This window comes from Rhinatrema bivittatum, chromosome 1 (genome assembly GCF_901001135.1).
Source record: "Rhinatrema bivittatum chromosome 1, aRhiBiv1.1, whole genome shotgun sequence".
Classification (NCBI taxonomy): domain Eukaryota; kingdom Metazoa; phylum Chordata; class Amphibia; order Gymnophiona; family Rhinatrematidae; genus Rhinatrema; species Rhinatrema bivittatum.
The window spans coordinates 44,116,074-44,141,837 of NC_042615.1; the positions used below are offsets into that span (position 1 = coordinate 44,116,074).

Below are 25,764 nucleotides of genomic sequence, written 5' to 3' on the forward strand. Positions count from 1 at the left end.
CTCACCCACACACCATTCACTAGCTGGGACATGGGGGAAGTCAGGAGTGAGGGTCAGGCAGCTCCCCCCTGTCTGTGAAGCCAGCCTCTCACTAGTAATGCAGGGAGGGAGCTGTCTCAGACTGGTATCAGGGTTAGGGCACTGTGTGCAGGAAGATCACAACACTCCTGGTATTAATAGGGATAGGGCACTGTAAGAGATGACTGTAGTAGATTGAATAAAGATCTGATGTTTCTGCTCTCCTCACACCAAACAAAAACAACACACAAGCAGAGAAGCCCTTCTTACAAAGCTGAGCTAGTGAGTTAAGTAGGAGGAAAAGTAAACATACTTGTGCCAGTGTGGCTACTTAAAAAATACACTTACCAACAATCAATTACATATATTTGAACTGTGTACAGTTCCAGCCAGGACCACCTTTCTAAAATGCACAGTGATTGGCAAATTCAACATGCACTAGCATTTCAGGTGCCTGCTAACAAAAATAATAAACAAACAAGTTCTAGTCACGTGAGTGCTGATCATTACATTACTTTTTTTGTCAAGCTTCCAACTGTTTCCATTTCACATCCCCCCAACCATTACCTCAGTATTAGCCTTGGTAACATCAATAGATAAGAGCACAGCCAGCCAATAGGAATACATACATACATATTCATTCCTAAGTGACCTTTACTGACCTGGGAAGTGTGAACACTTTGTTTCATTTCTGTTGGTGTTCGTTAGTTTCCAGTTCCATTTCCCATCCCCCCAACCATCACCTCAGTGGTAACCTTGGTAACATCAATAGATAAGAGGGCAGCCAGCCAATAGGAACACATATTCATTCCTAACTGACCTTCAGTGACCTGGAAAGTGTTTATTTGTATCATTTTCAGTTAGTGCGCACTAAATCGAGTTAGTGCGCACTAACGGGGAGTTAGTGCGCACTAACACGATTTAACGATTTTTAACGATAAATCGTTAGAATTTCTATTGTATCGTGTTCTATAACGATTTAAGACGATATAAACATTATCAGACGATAATTTTAATCGTTGAAAAACGATTCACATCCCTACTATGGAATAAGCTCCCAGTGCTGCAGATCTTTCAAGTTTGTAATTACTTTTACATGACTACTTCTTTCTCTCTGTTTCTCTCCTCCCTAAATCCTCACTCCTTTCCTCTTCTTTCTTTGGGTCCTCACAGTCTGACCCTTAATCATTGTATGATATATTGTATATCAATAATGGTATTGTTTTATCACTTGTATACTGAGTGCACTTTGTTTAAAGCTACTGCACAAATTTAAATAAAACATGTATTTATTATTATTTAATCATGAATATTTGATATGCCACCTTTCCCAAAGTTGGTCTCAAGGCTGATTACAATAAATTTCAAATGAACAGAGGCATTAGAACAGCTTACAACCAAATCAGAATTTGCAATTGACGTAGCATTGGGATGCAGCATAGGAAAACCCATCTGGGAATAGTTTCAAGACCCAGTTGTGTCTCTGTTGTGTATAACACAGTCCCTTGTTGGGCGTGCAAGAAGTTGAGCCAAAGATGTGAGTCTTAGGGGAGGGCCTGGCCTAATTAATAAACTGAAACTGAATCGGTAATTACATTCCATGCAGAGTGAGGGCTGTGGGTTAAAAGACTTCATTTCGTCTGACTAGTGAAAGTCTGCAATTCCTCTACAGCCAGTAATTACTAGGGATGTGAATCGTGTGCCATATCGTCTTAACGGGAGTTAGTGCGCACTAACAGAAATTGATACAATTTGACACTTTTCAGGTCAGTTAAGGTCAGTTTAGGAATGAATATGTATTCCTATTGGCTGCCCTCTTATTTATTCATGTTACCAAGGTTCCCACTGACAGTATATGGGGGATGGGAAATGGAAACAGTTGGTAGCTTGACAAAAAAAGTAATGTGATCAGTCAATGTGACTAGAACTTGTGCCCTAACCCTGATACCAGGGGTGTTGTGATCTTCCTGAACACAGTGCCCTAACCCTGGCACCAGGGGTGTTGTGATCTCCATGTACACACAGTGCCCTATCCCTATTAATACCAGGAGTGTTGTGATCTTCCTGCACACAGTGCCCTAACCCTGGCACCAGGGGTGTTGTGATCTTCCTGCACACAGTGCCCTATCCCTATTAATACCAGGAGTGTTGTGATCTTCCTGCACACAGTGCCCTAACCCTGATACCAGGGGTGTTGTGATCTTCCTGCACACAGTGCCCTAACCCTGAAACCAGTGGTGTTGTGGTCTTCCTGCACACAGTGCCCTAACCCTGGCACCAGGGGTGTTGTGATCTTCATGTACACACAGTGCCCTATCCCTATTAATACCAGGAGTGTTGTGATCTTCCTGCACACAGTGCCCTAACCCTGATACCAGTGGTGTTGTGATCTTCCTGCACACAGTGCCCTAACCCTGGCACCAGGGGTGTTGTGATCTTCATGTACACACAGTGCCCTATCCCTATTAATACCAGGAGTGTTGTGATCTTCCTGCACACAGTGCCCTAACCCTGGCACTAGGGGTGTTGTGATCTTCCTGCACACAGTGCCCTATCCCTATTAATACCAGGAGTGTTGTGATCTTCCTGCACACAGTGCCCTAACCCTGATACCAGGGGTGTTGTGATCTTCCTGCACACAGTGCCCTAACCCTGATACCAGTGGTGTTGTGATCTTCCTGCACACAGTGCCCTAACCCTGGCACCAGGGGTGTTGTGATCTTCATGTACACACAGTGCCCTATCCCTATTAATACCAGGGGTGTTGTGATCTTCCTGCACACAGTGCCCTATCCCTATTAATACCAGGAGTGTTGTGATCTTCCTGCACACAGTGCCCTAACCCTGATACCAGGGGTGTTGTGATCTTCCTGCACAAAGTGCCCTATCCCTATCAATACCAGGAGTGTTGTGATCTTCCTGCACACAGTGCCCTATCCCTATTAATACCAGGAGTGTTGTGATCTCCAGACTGGCTGGGAGCAGGGATGCAGCTCTGCATGGATTACTGGGACAGGCAGCCCCAGACTGGCTGGGAGCAGGGATGCAGTTCTGCATGGATTACAGGGACAGACAGCCCCAGACTGGCTGGGAGCAGGGATACAGCTCTGCATGGATGACTGGGACAGGCAGCCCCAGACTGGATGGGAGCAGGGAAGCAGCTCTGCATGGATTACTGGGACAGGCAGCCCCAGACTGGCTGGGAGCAGGGATGCAGCTCTGCATGGATTACAGGGACAGGCAGCCCCAGACTGGCTGGGAGCAGGGATACAGCTCTGCATGGATGACTGGGACAGGCAGCCCCAGACTGGATGGGAGCAGGGAAGCTGCTCTGCATGGATTACTGGGACAGGCAGCCCCAGACTGGCTGGGAGCAGGGATGCAGCTCTGCATGGATTACAGGGACAGACAGCCCCAGACTGGCTGGGAGCAGGGATACAGCTCTGCATGGATGACTGGGACAGGCAGCCCCAGAATGGATGGGAGCAGGGAAGCAGCTCTGCATGGATTACTGGGACAGGCAGCCCCAGACTGGCTGGGAGCAGGGATGCAGCGCTGCATGGATTACAGGGACAGGCAGCCCCAGACTGGCTGGGAGCAGGGCTGCAACCCTCCATGGATGACTGGGACAGGCAGCCCCAGACTGGATGGGAGCAGGGAAGCAGCTCTGCATGGATTACTGGGACAGGCAGCCCCAGACTGGCTGGGAGCAGGGATGCAGCTCTGCATGGATTACAGGGACAGGCAGCCCCAGACTGGCTGGGAGCAGGGCTGCAGCCCTCCATGGATGACTGGGTCAGGCAGCCCCAGACTGGCTGGGATCAGGGATGCAGCTCTCCATGATCCGTGATCTGGTGGCCAGTGTGGCTACTTAAAAAATACATTTACCAACAATCAATTACCACATATATTTGAACTGTGTAGTTCCAGCCAGGACCACCTTTCTAAAATGCACAGTGATTGGCAAATTCAACATGCACTAGCATTTCACATGCCTGCTAACAAAAATAATAAACAAACAAGTTCTAGTACATGAGTGATGATCATCACGTTACTTTTTTTGTCAAGCTTCCAACTGTTTCCATTTCACATCCCCCCAACCATTACCTCAGTGGGAACCTTGGTAACATCAATAGATAAGAGCACAGCCAGCCAATAGGAATACATATTCATTCCTAAGTGACCTTTACTGACCTGGGAAGTGTCAACAATTTGTATCATTTTCTGTTGGTGTTCGTGAGTTTCCAGTTCCATTTCCCATCCCCCCAACCATCACCTCAGTGTGAACCTTGGTAACATCAATAGATAAGAGGGCAGCCAGCCAATAGGAATACATATTCATTCCTAACTGACCTTCAGTGACCTGGAAAGTGTCAATTTGTATCATTTTCTGTTAGTGCGCACTAACTGGGAGTTAGGGCGCACTAACTCCCTTTAGTGCGCACTAACACGATTTAACGATTTTTAACGATAAATCGTTAGAATTTCTATTGTATTGTGTTCTATAACGATTTAAGACGATATTAACATTATCGGACGATAATTTTAATCATTGAAAAACGATTCACATCCCTAGTACTTTACTAGCCCTCCCTCTCTTGAATGGTTGCAAAGCCAGATCTTAATTTTCAAAACTACCTCAGAAGGAAGCAAACTGTTGCCTGGTAGTGAACTGATTGAGTGTGTGAAAATCAATAAAAAATTCAACAGATTTATGAGTTCCAATCCATTGAGGAATTTTCCTAAAGGCAGGGAGGGGGAGAGACTCTTTGATTATCTGAGCTATGATGTCATCGCTTCTTCCATGACGACAGTATCATGGTGACTATACCATGCATATAGTGCTATACTGGGGCTGTCAACTAAGCCATACAGATGGGGGACCCAACTGAGATTTATTATTTTATCCATAGCAGGTACCAAGTGAAGCTTTCCTAGTACATAAAGACCTTCTACTTAGATAATGTGCACCAGAGCTGGAGATTGAAATTGGGCCGCTATATATCACTCACAATATATTATGATTAAATACAAGGTAGCAGTTGGATTTTTCTAGGGGGAAGGGCTAGTGTGAAGGGGGACATCCTTGTCGTCTATTATTTATTCCATTGCTCAAAACCTATCATGTTACTTTACACAGTACATATCCAAAAGGGAACATAGATGCCATACTGCCTATTAACATAGACATATGTAGAGAGAAGGTAAGGCTCCGAAGAGTGAATCAGTTTGATGAATTATTTGGAAAAACCAGTATTATCTTATCATTGGCAAAAAATGGGAGATCTTAGCTAGAGCTACTGTCATCAGGAGAAAGTTAACCAGGACAATCCACAAGGAACTGGCTAGGAGAAATGGTAATGGAATTGTATTGGGGGGAGGGAAGGAACTGATAGATACAATCTTTTTTTTTTCCTCATTGCTTTATTGTGCTACTGGTCTAGCTCTCTTTGTGTATCCATTCAATGAACTGTCCAGATGAAATGAAGTAGTAACTTAGCAATTAGCACATTCGGACAGATAGTTTTACTGTTGCAATCACATTTTATAGTCATTAGGTAGACTTGAGCTGGGCACAGGCCGATTACGCCATTGCAAGCTGAGCTCAAATATTTCTGCTGAAACAATTTCCTTCTCTTGTCAGAATCAAGCATCTCTATCCCTGATGATACTCTGGATGCACCATCTTCCTTCTGGCTCAGATCTCTTTTGTTAGCTGATTAAAAACCAATTACAGCTTAGAATGCTGTAATTCCAAAACGTATTTTCAGGTTTTTCAAGAAGCGTCTTCACTACTTGACATGTGACGCCTTTTATTTTGTTATGTTTTATTTTTACTCTGATGCTACTTGCCATTGCTATCATTTTCAAGAAATAGCCTGAATGTTTATCTTGTATTTATGTGCAGTTATTAATGACGGGAGCTTTGAAAACAGGTTGCTACGAGAGCAGGACGGGGCAACTCAGACAGGTTTGCACATTACAGCACACAAGAGACCATAACATGTTTACTCCTCAGCCTTAGTTTTAATTAAAAAAATATAGGGAAAAAAAAAATAATCACACGATGCAATGACAACTTCATTAAGAAACTAGAATGACAAGCATTCATACACTGTTATCAGTTTTGAGAATAAACCAGAAACAATACACTTTGACTAATGTCTTTACTGAAAAAAAGTGACTCACGCAGCAAGGCAGTTCCAGCACATGGGCAACCCTTGACCATCATGAATCACACAGGACATCAGAAGTCATATTTGTCTTCATTACATTTATTAAACTCAGAGATACAGTGCAAAAAAGCAGCCCAGGGCAGGACACTTAAGACAGTTGACTTTAGGATCAGTTTCAGTTGTAACCAAACTGGTTAGATTGCAGCTGAAATTAAGTTTAACTCTAATTGGCCAACGCATAACCAGCTAGATTTAAAATAGCTGCACCTAGATTTGGCCAGCTAAATTATCTGGCTAGCACTGAAAATCTGAGCTAGCCAGCTAACTTCTTTCCCTTGAACCAGTCCCATCCCCAAGACTGACCTTTTTTTTTTTAGCGGTTATATTTAGCTACTCTGCGGGGGGAAATTTCCACCCAGTAGGATCCAGCCCCCTAACTCTATGGTTTGGTGGCTGGACGGCCCCCTTTCAATTCTGACCCCAAAGAGCGTAGGGCATTGCATGTTATCATTGTGACTACTGTACTAGAGACCGGCACCTTCACCATAAACATGTGCTTTATTTCCAAGAAGATTTTAATGAAGAGGAAATGTCCAGGATGATTTGTGGAGGTCAAACATTGTCCATGTGTTGCTAATGTTCAATGGTACAGAGTCCCTTTTTTTTTTTTTTATTCACGTGGACACTGATGCAAGGTAAATCACCAGAAATGCAGGGATGCAGCCATCACACTGGCATTGAAGGATGCATGGTATTAAGATTCTGATTAATATTACATTTTTAACACAATGACACAGGGTAACTGACAATTTTCTAGAATGCTCTGCACAGCATTCTGACCCATCACAGCAATCGGAGTTAAAAGCCAGTCTGTGAGATTGAGCTCTCTAGGCTTCTCGCATGGATTGATCTACTACAGCATGATCATTTTGTTCTTTTTACTGGATAGAAAACCACCTTTCTTGCCTGTGCAGTTGCTACCCCAGGAAGCAACTTAGAGGGTTTGCTTCAGGAACTGGCATCCTAAGGCCTGCTGATGTGGTCTCATAAAATCAGTCAGCCTGAGACTGGCAGCCATTCAATCATAGACACCTTACTGCACTAGAAGGCCACATTAAAGGAAAGTCATTCTTTCCGAGTAGTCATGGAGGACAATGGGATAATTTTCAAAGCCATTTACATGCAAACTCAGTTTCATATGTAAATAGCTAAAACAGCCCGGGGCTCCGTGTCCATAAAAGTATGCGTGTATCCCTATTATGTGTGTACTTTTACACAAATTGCAGCTAGGCGTTCTGGAGTGGGGGGAGAAAAGAGTTGGGGGTGGAGTTGAGACTCGCATGCACACTCTTTGATTTTCAAAAGTATGCATGCAAGTTAACCCGCATAAATTATGCCGTCCAAAGAGGAAATGCAACTTAATGTGAGTTAATCTGTATGCAGACTCGGGCACTGGAGCAAATTTTGAAAACAAATATATGTGCATTTGTTTGCTTAGAAAGTCTGCACATAAAAGGGTCTGCATAGACTTTACTCCACCATGCACAGTTATAAAATTACCCTCCTTGTGACAAATTTTCACTTAGTGTGTGTCACTGTACGTATAGAGCTAGTAGATTTATGGTCATTTCAGTTTTGCAGAAGGCTTGGTGACCTTGTCAAAAAATTAATAAAAAATGAACCTATAGAACTTAGCAAATTTTAAATTTTATGGTGTTCATTGCCACCATAATTATCAATAACATCACCACCTAAGGTACAAGAAGACAGAGTTTCCCATAGAATGACAAGCTGAAGGACAAGGACTCATTATATAAAATAGAAGGGACCGAGGCACAGAAGGAATGTGAGTCACCTGGGTGTCCACTGAGAGGATGACAGACACCCGGAGAAGGCCTTGAGCAGTGTGGCAGGAGCTTAAGCTGTGACAGTAGTCAAGCAAGTGAAAGACTACTCAACACACAGAGAGAGGGAGAGTGGCAGGGGTCAGTGGTGGTCAAGTAGGAGCTATGGCAGCGCAGTAGATAGGTAAACATAGATGGACCACTTGGTCCACCCAGTCTATTTCTTTCTGACACTGTGTCTGTTTCTATCTTGTTCCAACAAAGCATTCCAATTTGTGAAAAAAAAACACAGGTAATTGGGAAAGCTTGTAAGAGCAATAGTTGCATGATCATCTTGACTCTCAAGTGTATTGCTGTGTTTGGTTATGTCAATCTTTACTGGCTAATGTTCATGCACTTCACTTGTCTGCAGAATCACCCACATTTTCTACTTTTGTGGAATTTTCGGAGGCTGTTGTCTGTAGGGAGGACTCTGGATGGTTGGAGTTAGTCTTCTCTTCACCTGAAGATACAAGGAAAAAATCCCAAAAGAACAGAAAGAGAAAACAGTTAATAGAAGAAAGAGGTAAGAATACGCTTGGATTAACATTCTGGAAAGACAAAAACCTCCAGAAAATTTCAAGAAGGTGCCATGCAACATGATATAGATAGCATATATGTGGCTAACAATGTTTATTAACTGCTTTCCCAATCCACATCAGATTGCCGAAAGTAGTATACATGACTGAACCAGCGGCATATTAAACATGCATAGACCATAACACCATGTTATTCTGCCTACCAGTGGCATCTCTAGACAGAAATAATTGGGGAGGGGGATGGGCATCAGGGAGGCAAGCAAGGTATGGAGGTTGGCAAGCCATCACACCCAGCCCTACACACAGCCCCTGCCTTTAAACTGGCAATAAAAGACACTACAAAAAAAAAAATCTTAAGAGCCTTCAGTGCAATAAAGAAAGTTCAGTCAGTTTCAATTACCAAATAAAACTACCTGTAGAGAACTCTAGGGGAGCCTACACATACAGATGTGTAGGGGAAAAATTTTTGTTTTCGTTATTTGATTCGTTTTTCGGTTTGTGGATTGCTTGATTTATTTCATTCATGTGAAAAAAATGAATCAAGAGATTAAAAAACAAACAAACTCAAAATGGCCAAAAAACGAAAGCGAAGCCTTCCTCCCACCCTCCCAGAAAAATGCTGGGGCCAGGATCCCCCCACAGCCCCCTCTTACCCAGTCCAATGGGGATTTGCTGGCAAGAACAAGGCAGAAGCCTTGGATTTGCGTAGGCTGAGGCCGCGGAGGTCACCGCGGCCTCGGCTTACTTAATGCTGATGCCGAGGCCTAGGCTTGAGCCCAGTCCCAGGCCAAATGCCGTGACCTAACCTGAAGGCTAGATCCTGATGCTGGGGTCTCAGCCCAGACCCAGGCCCAATGCCACGACCCTCCCTGGAGGACAGGTCCCAACGCCTAGGCCTCGGTCTAGACCAGAGCTTGAGCCCAGGCCCAATGCTGTGACCCAACCCGGAAGTTGGGTCCTGATGCTGAGTCCTAGGCCCATACCCTGGCCCGATGCTGGAGATCTTTCAGAAGGCGAGGTCCCAATGCCTTGGCCTCAGCCTAGGGCTAGGCCCAGAGCTCAAGCCTAGGAGCTTCTCTTCTGGTTCTCTTCTTTCTTCAGCTCTTTAATTCCAAATGATGGCATCCACTGGAATCACGCCAGAGTTATTTAACTCTGGCACATTCGCCCCAATAGATGGCGCCATTTTGATGAACTGCAATGTACAGGTCATGAAGCCCCGGCACCAGGACCTGGCCTTCAGGTTGGGCCTGGGCTCAGGCTCCAGCCTAGGCCGAGGCCCTGGCATTGGGACCCGGCATTCGGATCAGGTCATGGCATTGAGCCTGGGACCAAGGCAAGGCCTCTTCATTGGGACACGACCTTCATTAGATACCCGACGGATCAGGTAAGATTTTTTTTCTATTTTCGAGGATTTTGGCCGAGGCCTTGGCATTAGCCCATGCCTTTGCTGAGACCCTGGCATCACCTTTAGGCCTAGGCCATGGCCCCTGCTTTGGGCCTCAACCTATGTCCTAGGCTCGGCCCCAGCTTCGAACCTAGGTCTAGGCCAGATACATTAGTTTAAAACATAACAAACAAGGTTTATTTCATTTGGGGGGGCCCTAATTCAGTTCAGGACCCCCAATTGAAACAAATTAGCCTTATTCTTCGTCTTTTGCACTTTCATTTTAAACGAATGCACATCCCTATTGTCCCATTTCAACCAGGGGGAACAGAAGTGTTGGGTTTACAGCAGATCTCTCAAGTGGGAGACTGAAATGGTAGGGTTTATAGCAGGGGTCAGGAACCTTTTTGGCTGAGAGAGCCATAAACGCCACATATTTTAAAATGTAATTCCATGAGAGCCATACAATATGTTTAAAACTAAATACAAGTAAATGTGTGCATTTTATGTAAGATCACACTTTTAAAGTACAATAAGTCTCTGAAAATATTACACCAGGCCTTAAGACACCAATACATCTCCTATTAGGAAAACGGACCAAGCCAGGCTGCTATAGAGTCCTACACAGAAACTACACGCCAGCAGAAAACCTCACCTGAATCACGTGCTGTCCCTCACCTAACATAGAATAAAGAGACCAAAACGCATAACAAGAAGCATGCAGAAAAAACTGAATTGGAAACTGCAACAAGCCAGAGTCTCTGTATGCAGTGCAACAAAGGAAAAAAGAAACATCACCCATCCTTATTAAACAAATCAAGAAATATAAAATCATCAGCAGTAAAACTGTACTAACAAAAAGAACATATTTCGAAACAGCTGATGAGTGGAATATCCACTAATTAAAAACTCATAAAAAACATTTCCAGATACCAACAAAATATTTCAAAATAGACACAAAGACCCAGTAATGAAAAATAATAAGGATACAAAATTTTTTTTGCTCTGCATACCTGGGAACGTTTGATATCCAGGTGTCCTGAGATTGTTCTGAATTAGCAGGAGGCGGGGTGGTTTGCTTGGAACTTTCTCCTCTCTCAGTCACATACCAGCGCTCTCTCTCACACTGGCTCTCAATGACACACCTATACACACATGCTCTCAGTACTCACATATACACATGTTTTTCTCTCTCATTTATATAGGCTCTTAATTACACATTTACACACATGCTGTCTATCTTTTCACGCTTACACACACACACAGGCTTTCAATCACATAAATACATGCTGTCTTTTTCTCTCACACACAGACTCTCATTCACATGCTTACAAACATGTCCTCTCTTTCTCTCATTTACACACAGGCTCTCAATCACATACTCACATGCTCCCTCACCTAAATCAGCTCTCAATCACACACAGACACACATGATCTCTCTCTTACTTATACACACAGGCTCTTAATCATACATACACATGATTTCTCTCACACACAAAGGATCTCAATCATACACACATACTCTTTCACCCAAACAGGTTTGCAATCTCAAACTTACACATACAGGTTCCCATGCTCTCTCTCTCTCTCACAGGCAGGCTCTGAATCACAGACATACTCTCTTTCACATGTACAGGCTCTCAATCATTCACATACATGCAATCTCACACACACACACGCACACACACGCCCCCCCCCCCGCGGCCCGGAAGAGGAAGTGGAGAGTATCGGGTGCGTGCGCGGCAAGAAGAGGCCACGCTAGTGCGCTCGGCATCGGCCCGAAGAAAAGAAGACTGCAGCGCGACTTGGAGGAAAATGAAGAGCTTCAACCGCGGCCGATGGGACTCCGCCTCCGCGAGGGCTGAAAATGAAGAGGTTAGCGTTGGGAGAAGGCTGCTGCTGCTGCCGCGAGTTCCCGAGGTGGGGGTGGGGGAGAGAGAGAGTGAATGAGCGAGCAAGCATGTGTGTTTGCTCGCTCATTCACTCTCTCTCTCCCCCACCCCGGGAACTCGTGGCAGCAGCAGCAGCTTTCTCCCAACGCTAACCTCTTCATTTTCAGCCCTCGCGGAGGCGGAGTCCCATCGGCCGCGGTTGAAGCTCTTCATTTTCCTCCGAGTCGCGCTGCAGTCTTCTTTTCTTCGGGCCGATGCCGAGCGCACTAGCGTGGCCTCTTCTTGCCGCGCACGCACCCGATACTCTCCACTTCCTCTTCCGGGCCGCGGGGGGGGGGGGGGGGGGGCGGAAGAAGAGAGCACGCCAGTGCCGCTGACTCCAGCTGTCCTGCCGCGTTCCGCCCGGGCTGACAGCATTTTAAGCCCGGGCGGAGGAGGACCGGGGAGCAGCTGGGTCAGCGGGAAAGTGTGGTGACACTTGTCTGCGAGCCAGATGCAGCCCTCAAAAGAGCCATATCTGGCTCGCGAGCCATGGGTTCCCGACCCCTGGTTTATAGAGTATAAAACCCAGTGCCACCATTTTAGGGTATGAATTATGAGTTAGTCCTTTCAGGACACAGGATATATCTATGCCTGCTTCTGTTTTTTGTTGTTTTCCTGGACTCTTGGGTTGCAGCCTGGGTATGAACAAGAGGAAAGGGTGCCTTTTTCCCTGTTTGAAGAATGTCAATTTTATTCATTTGCATTTGGGGGAAGGAAATTTGTCTACCCTTCCTTCCACCATCTTGGGTTTTCCTGTTTTTCTAAGACTTTTAGTTTTGGAATCTGAGTCCCTTAGGATCCAGGGACTCAGTATGGTAACATCCCGAGAAGTTAGGAGTCTCTCACAGAGAGAGATTCAGTGGACTGTTGGAAGTCCTGCAGGGGACTGAGTCTTCATTCATTCCTGGGGGAGGACAAATGAGAAGAACAGAGGGGACTTTTGGCACCCATTTGGTGTTAACCACGATCACATCATAAGGATACTGATGAAAGGGGTGTGGAGGTACCCTCCAGGTACCAACAGAGGAGTAAGGAGAAGGAGCAATAACCTGGTTCTGAATAACTGGACTAAATGTATGAGATTTTACTTTATGATAACTAACTTGGGAGTAATCATCCTATCCATCAAATTCTGGGAGGAAGCTTTAAAACTACCCCATTAATTGGAAAGGATCAGGAACCAAAGAATGAATTGACATCAGTAACATCATATATTAACTGGAACCTTAAAGTCACAGCTTTATTAGAAACACTAGAGCTGTAAATGGACTGTAGAAAAACAAGAACTTGTTACTGGATATTTTCATTGAATTTCCACCATTAATTAGTAAAAGTTAAATTGGAAACCATCAATTGCTTCTAACTTGACTATTAATGCTGTATACAAGAGATTTTGACTGTGGAATTAACTGCTGAACAATGCTCAGGGTTTAGGAGATATTCTGCCCCCAATAGGGAATCTTGGATTTCAGAGAGGCTTAACATCCGTTAACAACTTAAGCCCATAACTTGGCGTGTGGTCTTTGGGGTCCTGCAAGGGGACATTGGCCTAGGGGGTCACATACCAATAAAATTATTTGATAGAATCACGTGACCCATTCTTCTGGAATCTATACAGAATGGAGTAAAATCTCAATAGAAACCCTGAACCTCCAGTTCTTTAAGACAAATTTGCATCCACAGAAATTTCCCCAGCAATGGTTGCAAAGCGGAGCTGGGACATTTCCCCCTACAACTCACTATGCAAAAAAATATAGTCTAATTCTATTGTGACATCAGTAACAGCAACCCTACATCCCTCCACTGCCAGATACCTTGCAAAGTAAACATAAACCCTGCAAAAGAAAGAGACACTTAGAAGCCAGCCATATGGCAAACCTGCCATACATTAACAGCACTAACTCCCAAACAGCAACAAGCCTGCCTATAGAAAGGCAAAACTGCAAACATTACACCACTCCTTCTATCGGAAAAACAAGTCAGACTACTCTAGATTCCTACACAGAAACGGCATGCAGCACCATCCCTCTCCTCTGACACAGACCAGCCTTTACCTAATACAGAAAAAGGGATCACAAATTAGTAACAAAAACTGAAAAGGAAACCCTGCACGCAGCGTGACACCAGAGAAAGAGAAACGGAAATGCATCTCCTCCTATACTGATCAAAAGACTAAAATACAAGAAATGCACATTCCCGGACTTGACATAGTCCAGTCACTAGAGACTGAACGTTAATTCTTTTTCGTACCCTTGAGCTTTTCATTTTTGTAATTGGGGTGGTCCCAGGCTCCCTTTATCTATTTCTTGTTTTTGGTCTTCTCCTAAGCCCTTTTAAGTTCCTTCCTATATCTCTTCTCATCTCCTGTCTTTTTCCTTTCTTTTCCTATATCCATCTCTTATATTGATCTTTCACGTTCATATGTTTTCCACATTTCTGTCTGACCTGCTTCTCTGTCCTCTTGTAGCTAAATGTCACCTTTTTCCCCCCCTTTTTCCATTTTTGTAGTCCTCAGTCGCCTTCTTTTCACCTCTGGCCTACCATCACTGTCACCCGTGCCCTATCCTTCCATTCCACCTTCTCTCCCCTTGCCTTCCATTGTCCCTAAGCTCCCTATTTCCTCCATCTGTTCTCACCTCTCCCCAGCCCTCATCTACCTTCCTCGGCCTCTCATCTCCTCACCAGTTCCAGCTCCTTCTGCTCTTAACCCTAGCCCAGCCTCTCATTCTCCCTTTACCTCCTCCCCAGGGCCCCCATCTCTGACCCACTTTACAGACCTGGCCCTCTCAATAGAAGCAGTGCCCTGTTAGGTCAGATCAATGGTTCATCGAGCCCAACACCTTATCTCTGACAGTGGACAAACTGAGGGGCCGCTGCAATAAATTTTGCAGAAAACGGGCGCCATGCAAGGGGGGGGCGCCATGCACTATGCAAATTAAGGGGTCGCACTAGCAAGGAGGTGCTAGGGTCACCTGTGCGACCTTAGCGACCCAGCGGCGGCTGCCGGTTACGAAGATCGACGCCGGTAAACTCGGCATCGGTTTTCATAACTGGCCGTCTGCCAGTAATGAAAACGGATGCTGATAAACTCAGTTTTTTCTGCTTTTCTGTACTTCTTCTACGTGCGCTTAGCTGGTAACGCCTGCTCCAGGCAAGCGTTAATATCTGAGTGATAAATGTGCGTCTGAGACGCACATTTATTTTTTTGAATGCGGAGTGAATGAGTAATAGCCTCATTCACGTGCATTTGCATGTGATGAGCGCTAACTCATTCACTCCGCATTGGACGTGCATTAAATAGGCACTAATTCCCCTATTGCATTAGGGGGTGGATTAGCGCCTATTTAATCCGCATCTGACTGCAGGTTATACAGTGCGCTCGTGTGAGCACACTGTATTACAATGGCCCCTGGGTCACTTGGAAAGGCCAGAAAAATCACTTCCCTCTTGCTCATTCACAGATTCCCTTTGTATCTCATTCCCTTCACAGGCCCCTCAAATCCTTCCCCCCTACTCCAGGTCTTTCACATCATCTCTCCTCCTCTCCTCACCATTCTTAACCCTGTCTCAGAGCCCTAGCCCATCTAACACACCCCTACTCATACCTCCCACCAAATCACCCGGTCCCTGCTTTGCATTCCTCAGTACTTCATCCAATCCTTGAGTCCCCACTCTCCTAATTCCCGAGTCTTTGTTTTTATGCTTTCTCACCCAATCCCTTTTTAATTTAGTTTATTAAATTTGATTATATTGCCTTTCATACAATATGTCAAAGTGATTTACAATTAAAATTTAAAACATTGGTGGGGTAGGGTTTGTGTGTGTGAGTGAGTGTGAGTGAGTGTGTGTGTGTGTGCATGTGTGTGTGTGAGTGTGTGTGTGTCTATGGGGCATATTCTATCCTCTTTGCACTCTCCCCTCCCACATTTTCTCCCCTCTCTCACCCGTTCTCCGTTTTCTCCTCTTCCCCTTTCCTTCCATCCTTCCCTTCCCTCCCACTTTCTTTCTTCTCCCTCTCTCCTCTGCCCTTCTTTCCTTCTTCCCTCGGCTACTAGCATCTCTTCCTTCTCTTCGGCTGGTGGGACCCCTCCAGCCCTGTCGCTCAGTTTCTCTGGCACTAAGATCTTCTCGACTGATGGGGCCTGGGGTTCTTGCCAGCCCCATTGCTCACTTTCCCCAGTGCCATGCCCTCTTTGGCTAACGGGTCACACACTAGGGGTGTGTCTGGCAGATTTTTGTTATTTCATTTATGTTTTTTCATTTATTTGCTTTGTTATGATTTTTTTTTTTTTAAAAGAATGAAACAAACAAAATAAAAAAAAATGGTGTAGGGTCCGGGATTTTGTTTTCTTCCCCTACTAACAAAAAATATAATATTAAAAAAAAGAGCTTCTCTCCTCCCACCAGTCTGTCTTGCAGCAGGGCAGGAACAACTCTGGATCACTCCCTAGTGTCCTAAATTATCTGTTGGCTCCAAACAGGTTGGGAGTGATCCCGAATTGCTCCTGCCCTGCTGCAAGCTTTCAAAATGGCGTTGGTGATCCGAGGCCAGCGCCATTTTTCTGTCCGATGGGTGTACATTGAAATGGCACCAGCCTTGAGTCGCCGGCACCATTTTGGAAAACAGCAGCAGTGTGAATCTCTCCTGTCTCATTTGGAGCCCATGGATGGGGTCAGATCCTTGGGATGGGAGTCCCGAGTAGTGGTAGAGAGATGGCAGGGATATAATTTTTTTTTACGAAATGAAAAGAACATAATTTAGTTTACTTTTCTTTCCTTTCATTTTCAAAATGAAAGAAAACAAAACGGGACATTTAACCGAGATCGGTTTCAATTCCAGCGAAAGCCCATCCCTACTAGCAGTCAGCATTGCTGCTCAGTTCTACTCTGGCTCCCGCGCTTACGTTTCTGTTCTGCCTGCCTGCCCCGCTGGTCCCACTGTCAGTCTCGCAGATGCAGGGGCGCACAGACAGAAAAAGAAAACATAAGAGTATTATTACATTTGCCAAACCAACGACCCCTAATTTCATCAAATAAGCCCACTATCGTATTGTTCCGTTAAAAGTATAAAAGAAAGCCAAGGGTACTTTACTTGAAATGTGCACATTATCATTGTCCTCTTGAACAGAATTTAAGGGAATATTTGCATCCTCGGAGGATTTGTGGTACAGGTCAAAGGAATATCTCTGCAATGGAAACACAGATGAGTTAATAATGAAGATCAGGTTCTTTACAGCGCTTTTCAGCATATATTAAACGCGCTTAGGGTCTGGTTTAATCTGGCTGTGTCTGTCTGGAGGCATGATTACTTTCAATAACCTGCACCAATCAGGTTCAGACTTGGGCGGGACAGAAGGGGATGGTCCGCCATGGTTCTACACAATACCCTATTGAATAGGACCAGAAACTGACAAAGTTCAGGTCATTTTTAATAGGGTCACACTGGAAGCAAGAACATTTCTGCGGATGTGTGATTTTATCTTTCTTCTTTGGCTTTTCTTTGTTTTATTCAGTTTAGAATCTTGTGGCAATATGCAAACAATGTTGGAAATCACCAAGAGCGCAACGTATCCCCTGAATGCATTACATCAGTGGTGGGCAACCCCAGTCCTCAAGGATTTTCAGGAGAGCCCTAATGAATATGCATGGCATCGATTTGCATACAATTGAGGCAGTGTACTTGCAGACCTATCTCATGCATATTTATTAGGGATCCCCTGAAAACCCGACCGGTAAGGGGCCCTTGAGGACTGGCGTTGCACACCTCTGCATTACTTTAGGTCTCCAACGTGGTCTTCGTTCTTTGTTAACCCTAAATTGCCTGACAATATCAGTTCTAATGTCATGTCTGTCTCTGTGGCATGCCATCGGTACCTCAACCTATGGTAACTTAGAATATAGGACTTATATTTTTTCCTGTGTTTTCCAAATTACAGTGCAGAAGGTAGAGAAAGTAAATGATGGATCAGACCATGGAGCATCTCATGGCTCATGTTTGACTTGAACTGCCTGCAAACGTACCTTTCTATTTGCTGTCTTATAGAAGACAGATGGAGTTAGAAATATGTCAATAAATTGTCAGTGAAAGTGAATCCCGTTAAAAATGTAAGCTTTTCACCTTGGAGTGACATTTGCATAGAAAGTCTGCTTCAGCAAATTTTTCCACCCTAAATTTGATGCTACATTTTGGACAGAAAAGGGAAACCTTTTAAACCACAAACTGGGCACAGAGTATGGCCGGTTGGTTGCAGACTGCTACAAGTCTGACGCGTTTCACAGTGGTTTGCACTTCATGTCAATTTTTAATTCAGAAATCGCTGAGCTTTGCAGACTGTTTGCAAGGGTGTTCTTGAGCTGAAAATTTTAGGCCTTAAACAAACTGACCGAGCTATTACAAGGGTGCATCTCATTGTGGAGGTACAGAACCCCTGTAGAAGAAAATTCAGTTCTTTTGGTCTTGGTCGTAGAAGCAGTCTTGGGCAAACTTTAGGGAAAAAGCACAGGACAGCTTCTACTGCCAAATCCAAAAGCAAAGCAAGTTCAAGCAGCACTGTCTGAATGATCAAGAAGGCTGCTCACCCTGTAAAAAAGGTTGGTAGCAGCAACTTTGTTATGGGTTTAACAGTTGCTTAGTTTTGATTGCAAATGTTATTACTCTCAACATAAGGCTTGGGGGTAACCAGCACGGAGCAGCAGTTACTGAACGTAACAGAACCATGGGGGTAACCTGCAGGGAACAGCAGTCACTACCATAAGGAACTTGCTGGGCAGATTGAATGGACTATTTGGTCTTTTTCTGCCATCATTACTACATTACTTAGCTTTCTACTGAAGCGGAAGGATACAGTAGGCGCTTCCTCCTGTGAGAGGGAAGGGCAGGAATCTGCTGTTTCTCAAGTGGAGGAAAAACGGAGCTTGCGGCTCTCTCTTGGACTGTGATAGAGCCTTACCCGGTTATAATCTTTTCAGGAGGGACACAGTAGGCAGAAAAGGGAGAGAAGTGGCACTTTATATACAAATGCTATTAAAGCAACAGAAATTCAAAGGATATAGGGAAAGGAGGAGGTGCTGTGGGTTGCCTTGGAAAGGAGTGATGGCAATTCCATCTATCATAGGAGTGACCTGCGTACATCCAGCACAAGCAGAAGACCTGGATAGCAATCTAGTCAAAGACATACAATACCTACGATTGCAATGCAGGGCTGGTGTTTCCATTAGGCAAACTAGGCAGTTGCTTAGCACGCCAACATTTTGGGGGTGGCAAAATCCAGCCAGTATGAGGCCCAGAGGGTGCTGGGTCAGCGCCAATATTGCCAAAAAAGGGAGCTCTGTGCTGGAGCCACTCTTGCCGGTAGAAAAGAGTGCTACGCTGGAGCTGCCACCTATAGGTAAGTTGGGAGAACAGGGTGCATGAACGAAGGTTCGCCTAGGGTGCCAAATATTCTTGCAGTGGCCCTTTTGTAATGAAGAGGTTGCTACTGCTGGTGAGATAATTTAATCTGCCAGATGTGCACTGGAGAATCGTATCTGTGAAATCAGTTAGAAGAAAAGAAATCCTGAACTCCCCTCAAGAGGCTTTCGTCACACCCATGGTAATGGAACCCATGATGGAAAGAGGCAATACTTGACCTGATGCTTGTAAACAAGGAAAATGTTTCTAATCTTCATAGAAAAGTCAAAGTTATGGACTTCAAAAGCACCAACTTTGTTACAATAGAAGAGTACCTTAAAGAAGCGCTGGCAGAGTGGAAGGTTCATTGTGAAAAAGGTCAATAGTGGACTGAATGAAAAGCAGCTATAGCAAGTGCAACTAATCTTTATGATACTACGGTAAATAAAAGTAAGAGAAAAAAAAGAGATTGGTTTGGTATGTCAAAGAGGTGGCTGAAAACGTAAGGGCAAAAAGAACAATGTTTCAGAAAAACAAGCGAACTCAAACTAGAGCAGCACAGAAGAGAACATCTGGTAAAGCTGAAAGAAGAAGCGAAGATAGGTTGGCAAAGGCGTGAATGAAAGAAAAGATAGTTTAAGCAGTTATGCAAGATGAAAAGACTTTTTCAGGTATGTCAATAAGGGGAGGATGTAAAGTGGTGGGATTTAGGATTGCCAACTGGCTCCAGATTTTCAAGACAAGCTGATCCAGTCCTGGTTTTACCCCAGTTGGCAACCCTGGTGGGATTATAAAACTGAGATGAGAAAAGAAATGTGTGGAGGGTGTGGTGAGGTAACACCGACCTCCCTGCCCCCTCCCCTCCATTAAAAGGGAGAGTACACCAAGACAGAAGAACCTCAGAGCAATCCAAATAGAGCCAAGGACTACCTTTCCGGGTTCCTTGAGGAAAAGTGCAAACCAATGGGGCTCTGAGACAGGAGTCCCTGAGTGCAGGGAGGGCATGGAATTCTGATCTCCGTAGCAACCCAGGTGCACTAGAACCTGCAGTCTAGACAGGAGCCCCGCCCAGGACTCGAAGTATGGGAGCCAGAGGTGGAGGAGACGCAAGTCAAAGTTCCTTCCCTCGAGGAACAGGACATGACGATGGAGGTGGACTGAAACAGCAAGTGGAAAAGTCTTTTCTGTTTTTTGCTGCAAACAGTGGAATTTAAAAGAAAGGTTCAATATTTTCCCGTTTTGTTTCTCTGCGCTCCCGATGACTTTAAGAGTTTGGGACTAGGGCAGGGAGAGAGCAAAATTCAGTGGGGAGAAAGGGCGTGAATTCTGTCTGCCCAGTTTCCTTGGTTGGGATTGCTAATACTGGAGAAACTGTATTCTTTTAGTTGATTTTTTTCTGATTGATAAGTGTACCTTGGACCATTGGCTTATTTTTCTCTCTCTCCTGATTTAGAAGGAGAACTGTATTATCATATGACCTGTAGTTTTTTTCCCTGAGTGAGACCCTACCTCTGCACAAACTGAATTATTGTTTTTTTTTCTTTCTCCCTTGGGATGTTTTGAAAATAAATTTATATTGCTGCATAAAGTTTATTGGGATTTTAAAAGGTTTTTTTTTTTTAAACTGGGGTCACCTGTCGGGGCACTGGCTAGGTGGCCAGAGTAGCAGCACACCTGACGTATTTTATTTCAAAACCTGATTTTAGGTTGGTTGGGCAAGCAATGCTGTTACCTGTAATTGATTACAGTAATTCTTTATATTTGGCTGCTCCTAAATCTCTTTACCAAACATTACATGAATGCAGTCATTAGGTTAATTAAAAGTACTAATGGTTGGGATAATAATATATCTCCCAAACTAATGGAACTTGATTGGCTGGCAGTGCAGCAATGCATTTTATTTAAGGTGTAGGCACTGATTCAGATCTTTCACTTGCTTGGTTAATTTGATTAGGTTTTATGTACTTACAGAAAAACAGCTCTCAGCTGGTGGTTCCCTTTGATATGGTATGTAAGATGACAGAAAATGCTTTCCAGATCATGCTCAGTCGCTGCCCTGTTTTTATGGAATTCTCTCCCTGTGAACTTTCGGGTTGAGCCTTATTATTTGGCTTTTGAAAATTGATAAAGACAGTGCTATTTAGGCAGGCATTCTTTTAGATGTTTGTTTATTTATTTATTTATTTATTTATTTATTTATAACTTTTATATACCAACATTCAAATGAATATCACATCGGTTCACATACAACTGGGAAACAAAAAAACTAGTAGTGAGAAAGGAAGGATAAAGTTACAATTAACAGGGGATCATAAGGAACGGGGAGAGAATGCGGAACGGTTTAAGGGACCCAGTGAGAGTAATAGCAGGAAGGATACAGCAAACTTACAACTTTGTTGAGATAGCAACTATATTACATAATATATTTACAAAAACTGTATGACGGTCAAAAGGCCTAGTGGTTGCAGCAAATTGTTATGACAATGTATAATGTTTGGGTTTACCAGAGAATAGCTATAGGAATGTTAGGAGGATAAAGGTTAAATGGATGGAGAAATGGAAAATAGTAGGGGTGCAGAGACTGGGATGGGATTAAGTGAATGCTTGGTTGAATAACCAGGTTTTTAACTAGGGATCCTAGTTGCCTCTTACTTTTAATTGTTGGATTGCTGCTTTCAATTGTTTTGCTTGCCAATGTACGTGATTATTTACAGCTGTAATATTGTAATCTGCATTGGACATTTGTTTAGGGTTTTGCAGAATATAAGTATGCTAAATAAACTAAATAAATTGCATAGGGAGAAAAAATAGAAGTTATAATGCTTTCGGACATGGAATATTGTCTGCGGTTCTGAATGATGCACCTCCAAAAGTATATAGCCAGGCTAAAGATAGTCCAGAGTCAACACTAAAAGCCATATGAGATGAGACTTGAGAATCTAACTATGTATCCCACAGAGCAGGGGAACGATGGAACTATGTGATACAGACATTCAAAGACCTCCAAGCTATAAATGACACACAAGAGGAAAGGATGAAGCCATGGTATGATACTCCAAGGAGGTAAGCTCAGAAGAAACATCAGAAAATAGTTTCTTCACAGAGTTGTGAATGCTTTCCAGTGCAGGTGGTGGAGACAAACATACGGGCCGATACAGTAAAAATCGCAGGAGAGCAGGTGAGCGCCCTCTCTCCCAGTGCGTGCACAGGCCACTCTCCTGTGCGCGCGATTCAGTAAGTTAATTTATTTAAATTAGGGCCCGCGGTAAAAAGAGGTGCTAGGGACACTAGCGCGTCCCTAGAGCTTCTTTTTGGACAGGAGCGGCGGCTGTCAGCGAGTTTGACAGCTAACGCTCAATTTTGCCGGCGTTGGTTCTCAAACCCGCTGATAGCCACGGGCTCGGAAACTGGACGCCGGCAAAATTGAGCGTCCGGTTTTCAACCCGCAAGCCGCGGGCCCATTTTAAATTTAACATTTTTTTATTTTTAACTTTTCTTAACTTTTGGGACCTCTGACTTAATATCACCATGATATTAAGTCGGAGGGTGCACAAGTACACTTTCCCGGCACCGGCAGAAATTAACGCCTACCTTTGGGTAGGCGCTAATTTCTTAAAGTAAAATGTGAGGCTTGGCTGCACATTTTACTTACTGTATCATGCAGGAATACCTAATAGGGCCATCAACATGCATTTACATGTTGCGGGCGCTATTCGTCTCGGGGAGGTTGGACACACGTTTTCGACACGCTATTGCCTCTTACTGAATAAGGGGTAAGGGGTAAGTGCATTTGCACACGTAAAACACAATTTTAAGCATGTAAATGTTTTTGAAACTTCGACGGCAGAGAAACACTATAAGGCCCGTCTAGTCTGCCTGATTTTATTTCTGGTGCAATGCACAGGAGAGTGGCTTTTTTCTCTCACTTCTTCACAACTAGGGATCCTCTATACTTATCCCATGCTTTCTTGAATTCTGTTACTGACACTATCAGGTCGATACAGTACAGACATTTGGACACGGGTTTTCGACGCGCTATAAGGGGTAAAGCTAGCACCAATTGGCTAGCGCATCGAAAATGCCGGTTAACTGTAATGTATCGGCCTGATAGTGTCAGTAACAGAATTCAAGAAAGCATGGGATAAGTACAGAGGATCCCTAGTTGTGAAGAAGTGAGAGCAAGAAGCCAGAGATAAACTGAAGTCTGTGCATTGCACCAGAAATAAAATCAGGCAGACTAGATGGGCCTTATGGTGTTTCTCTGCCGTCGAAGTTTCAAAAACATTTACCTGCTTAAAATTGTGTTTTACATGTGTAAATGTACTTTACCTGCATTTAGTGGCTGTTGAAAATTGCAACAATCTATGCCAGAGTTTCTCAAGCTGGTCCTCGGGGCACACCTAGCCAGTCAGGTTTTCAGGGTATCCACAATGATTATGCATGAGACATCCTGAAAACCTGATTGGCTAGATGTGCCTTGAGGACTGGGTTGAGAAGCACTGCTATATGCTATTGAATTGTCCATAGGTTTTACCCATGTTTAAGTGCACTGAAGACATGTAAATGACTTTTGAATATTGCTATGATAGTGTATTATATTTATATGTCTAACTCCTTTAAAAGTTCACCTGTATGTTTCTATGAGTATCTGGTATTCCACATACTAACTCGCTGAACGTAGACTCTCTAAGCAGATACATGGGAAACATGTTCTATAGTAGTTGGCAGGTGCATTCTGACAGGGTTTATTAAAAAAAAAGATTGATCATAGTTAGAGACCTTCATTTTCAGTTTTTATTTTTTTAATTTTTCCTGGGAATTTATCAGGGTTTATGACAAAAAAAATGAAAAATAGGAGAAAATCAGTGGGAAAATGTGACTCATTATTTTACTGGGTATATATCAGGGTGTTTATTTTGGTGGTCAGAAGCCAGGACAATGAGACAATATTAAGCAGATTTTCCCACTCATCCACTCACCAGAATCCCTATCTCTACTCCAATCCCCTAGCATGTCCCTCACTCTCTCACATCCCTGAGAAACTCTGTCTTCCTCCCCCAATTCTAACAGCATTCCTGCTTCCTAGTGGTGGCTCTAAGTTTATCCTCTATCCTTGGCAGCTTGCTTACTGAGGCTCCCATGCTCTGCGGCGCTGCACTTCTGCTTTTGTGCGGGGCCTGCTGGGAAGTGCTTCTGGTAGGCATGGGCCTGTTTCAAACGCTGCATTGGCAGCACTCTGGCTTGGAGGGCGGGGGGAGGCAGACTCTCACTCTCCAGTGCCACGTCAGCGACACTAGAGAACTAGCGCTTTCATTCGTGGGGGGCGCGGTTGCTGGAGGCCTTGAGGCTCTGCCTTCTGTAGCTCTGGAGCTGCTCTTTATTCAGTCCAAAATTAGGGTGACAATTGGTTTAAACAGATTATCACTTTTGGAAAAATCCAGGAATTTATGGGTGAAAATCAGTTTGAACTGAAAATGAAGGACCCTAATCATAGTGTTATGCTTTAGTGACTTTCTTTATAATCTCATTGAACTGCTGCCCTTATTAAGTTAGCAATGCTGGAGAACTTAGAAAGGGCAGATTTATTTTACACAATGAAAAACAAACCAAGATATAGGTTTGCTCCCGAAATATAACATTTTACGCTTACTTTTGACTTTTTGCGCAGGCACCAATAGAGCAAGACGATGACAAGAATGGCCAAGAGAAAGGCGAAAACAATGGTTACTGTAAGTGCTGTGGGAGAGAAAACAACAGAGCAGTTGGTGTGCAGTTGATGACGAAATACTTCAGAAATAATAAGAACATTAATTCAATACAAATAACATTTCTTTCCGTCCCCTTTACCCTTTTGATTACCCTTCTCTGCATGTTTTCAAGTTCTGCTATATCTTCTTTGCAATGGGACGACCAAAATTGCACACATTACTTAAGGTGCGGTTACACCATGGATTGATACAGAGGCATTATGATAGCTTCTGTTTATTTTCCATTCCTTTCCTTATAATTCTTAACAATCTATTTGCTTTTTTGACCACCGCTGCTCCTGGGTGGTGACATCTAAGTCATTTAACAGAGAACCCAGCATCATGTAATTATAGTTTTGATTATTCTTTCCTATATTATTCTTCACTATAGAAACATAGAAATGACGGCAGAAGAAGACCAAATGGCCCATCCAGTCTGCCCAGGAAGCTATGCACTTTTTTTTTCCCTCTTACTTGTTACGCTTGGCTCTTAATACCTTTTAGTTCTATTTCCCTTCCACCCCACCATTAATGTAGCGAGCAGTGTTGGAACTGTATCTAATTGAATATGTAGCTTAGTTAGGGGTAGTAACCGCCTCAATAAGCAAGCTACACCCATGCTTTTGTTTACTCGACTATGTAATTCAGTCCTTGTTGGTTGTTGTCTATATTTTATTATTTATTTATTTA

At 43.9% G+C, this 25,764-nt stretch overlaps 1 protein-coding gene across 1 annotated transcript in view; it reads right to left on the reverse strand.

Annotated features, from left to right (window-relative positions):
- Positions 1 to 6,737: 6,737 nt before the first annotated feature.
- LOC115090581 overlaps positions 6,738 to 25,764 on the reverse strand; it is an 85,161-nt gene continuing 66,134 nt past the window's right edge. The window contains exons 4-6 of the mRNA XM_029599908.1: positions 24,978 to 25,063; positions 17,030 to 17,123; positions 6,738 to 8,540 (exon numbers count right to left, since the gene is read on the reverse strand). Coding sequence (XP_029455768.1) covers positions 8,437 to 8,540; positions 17,030 to 17,123; positions 24,978 to 25,063 — 284 coding nt within the window. The 3' untranslated portion in view covers positions 6,738 to 8,436. The remainder of the gene's footprint in view (positions 8,541 to 17,029; positions 17,124 to 24,977; positions 25,064 to 25,764) is intronic.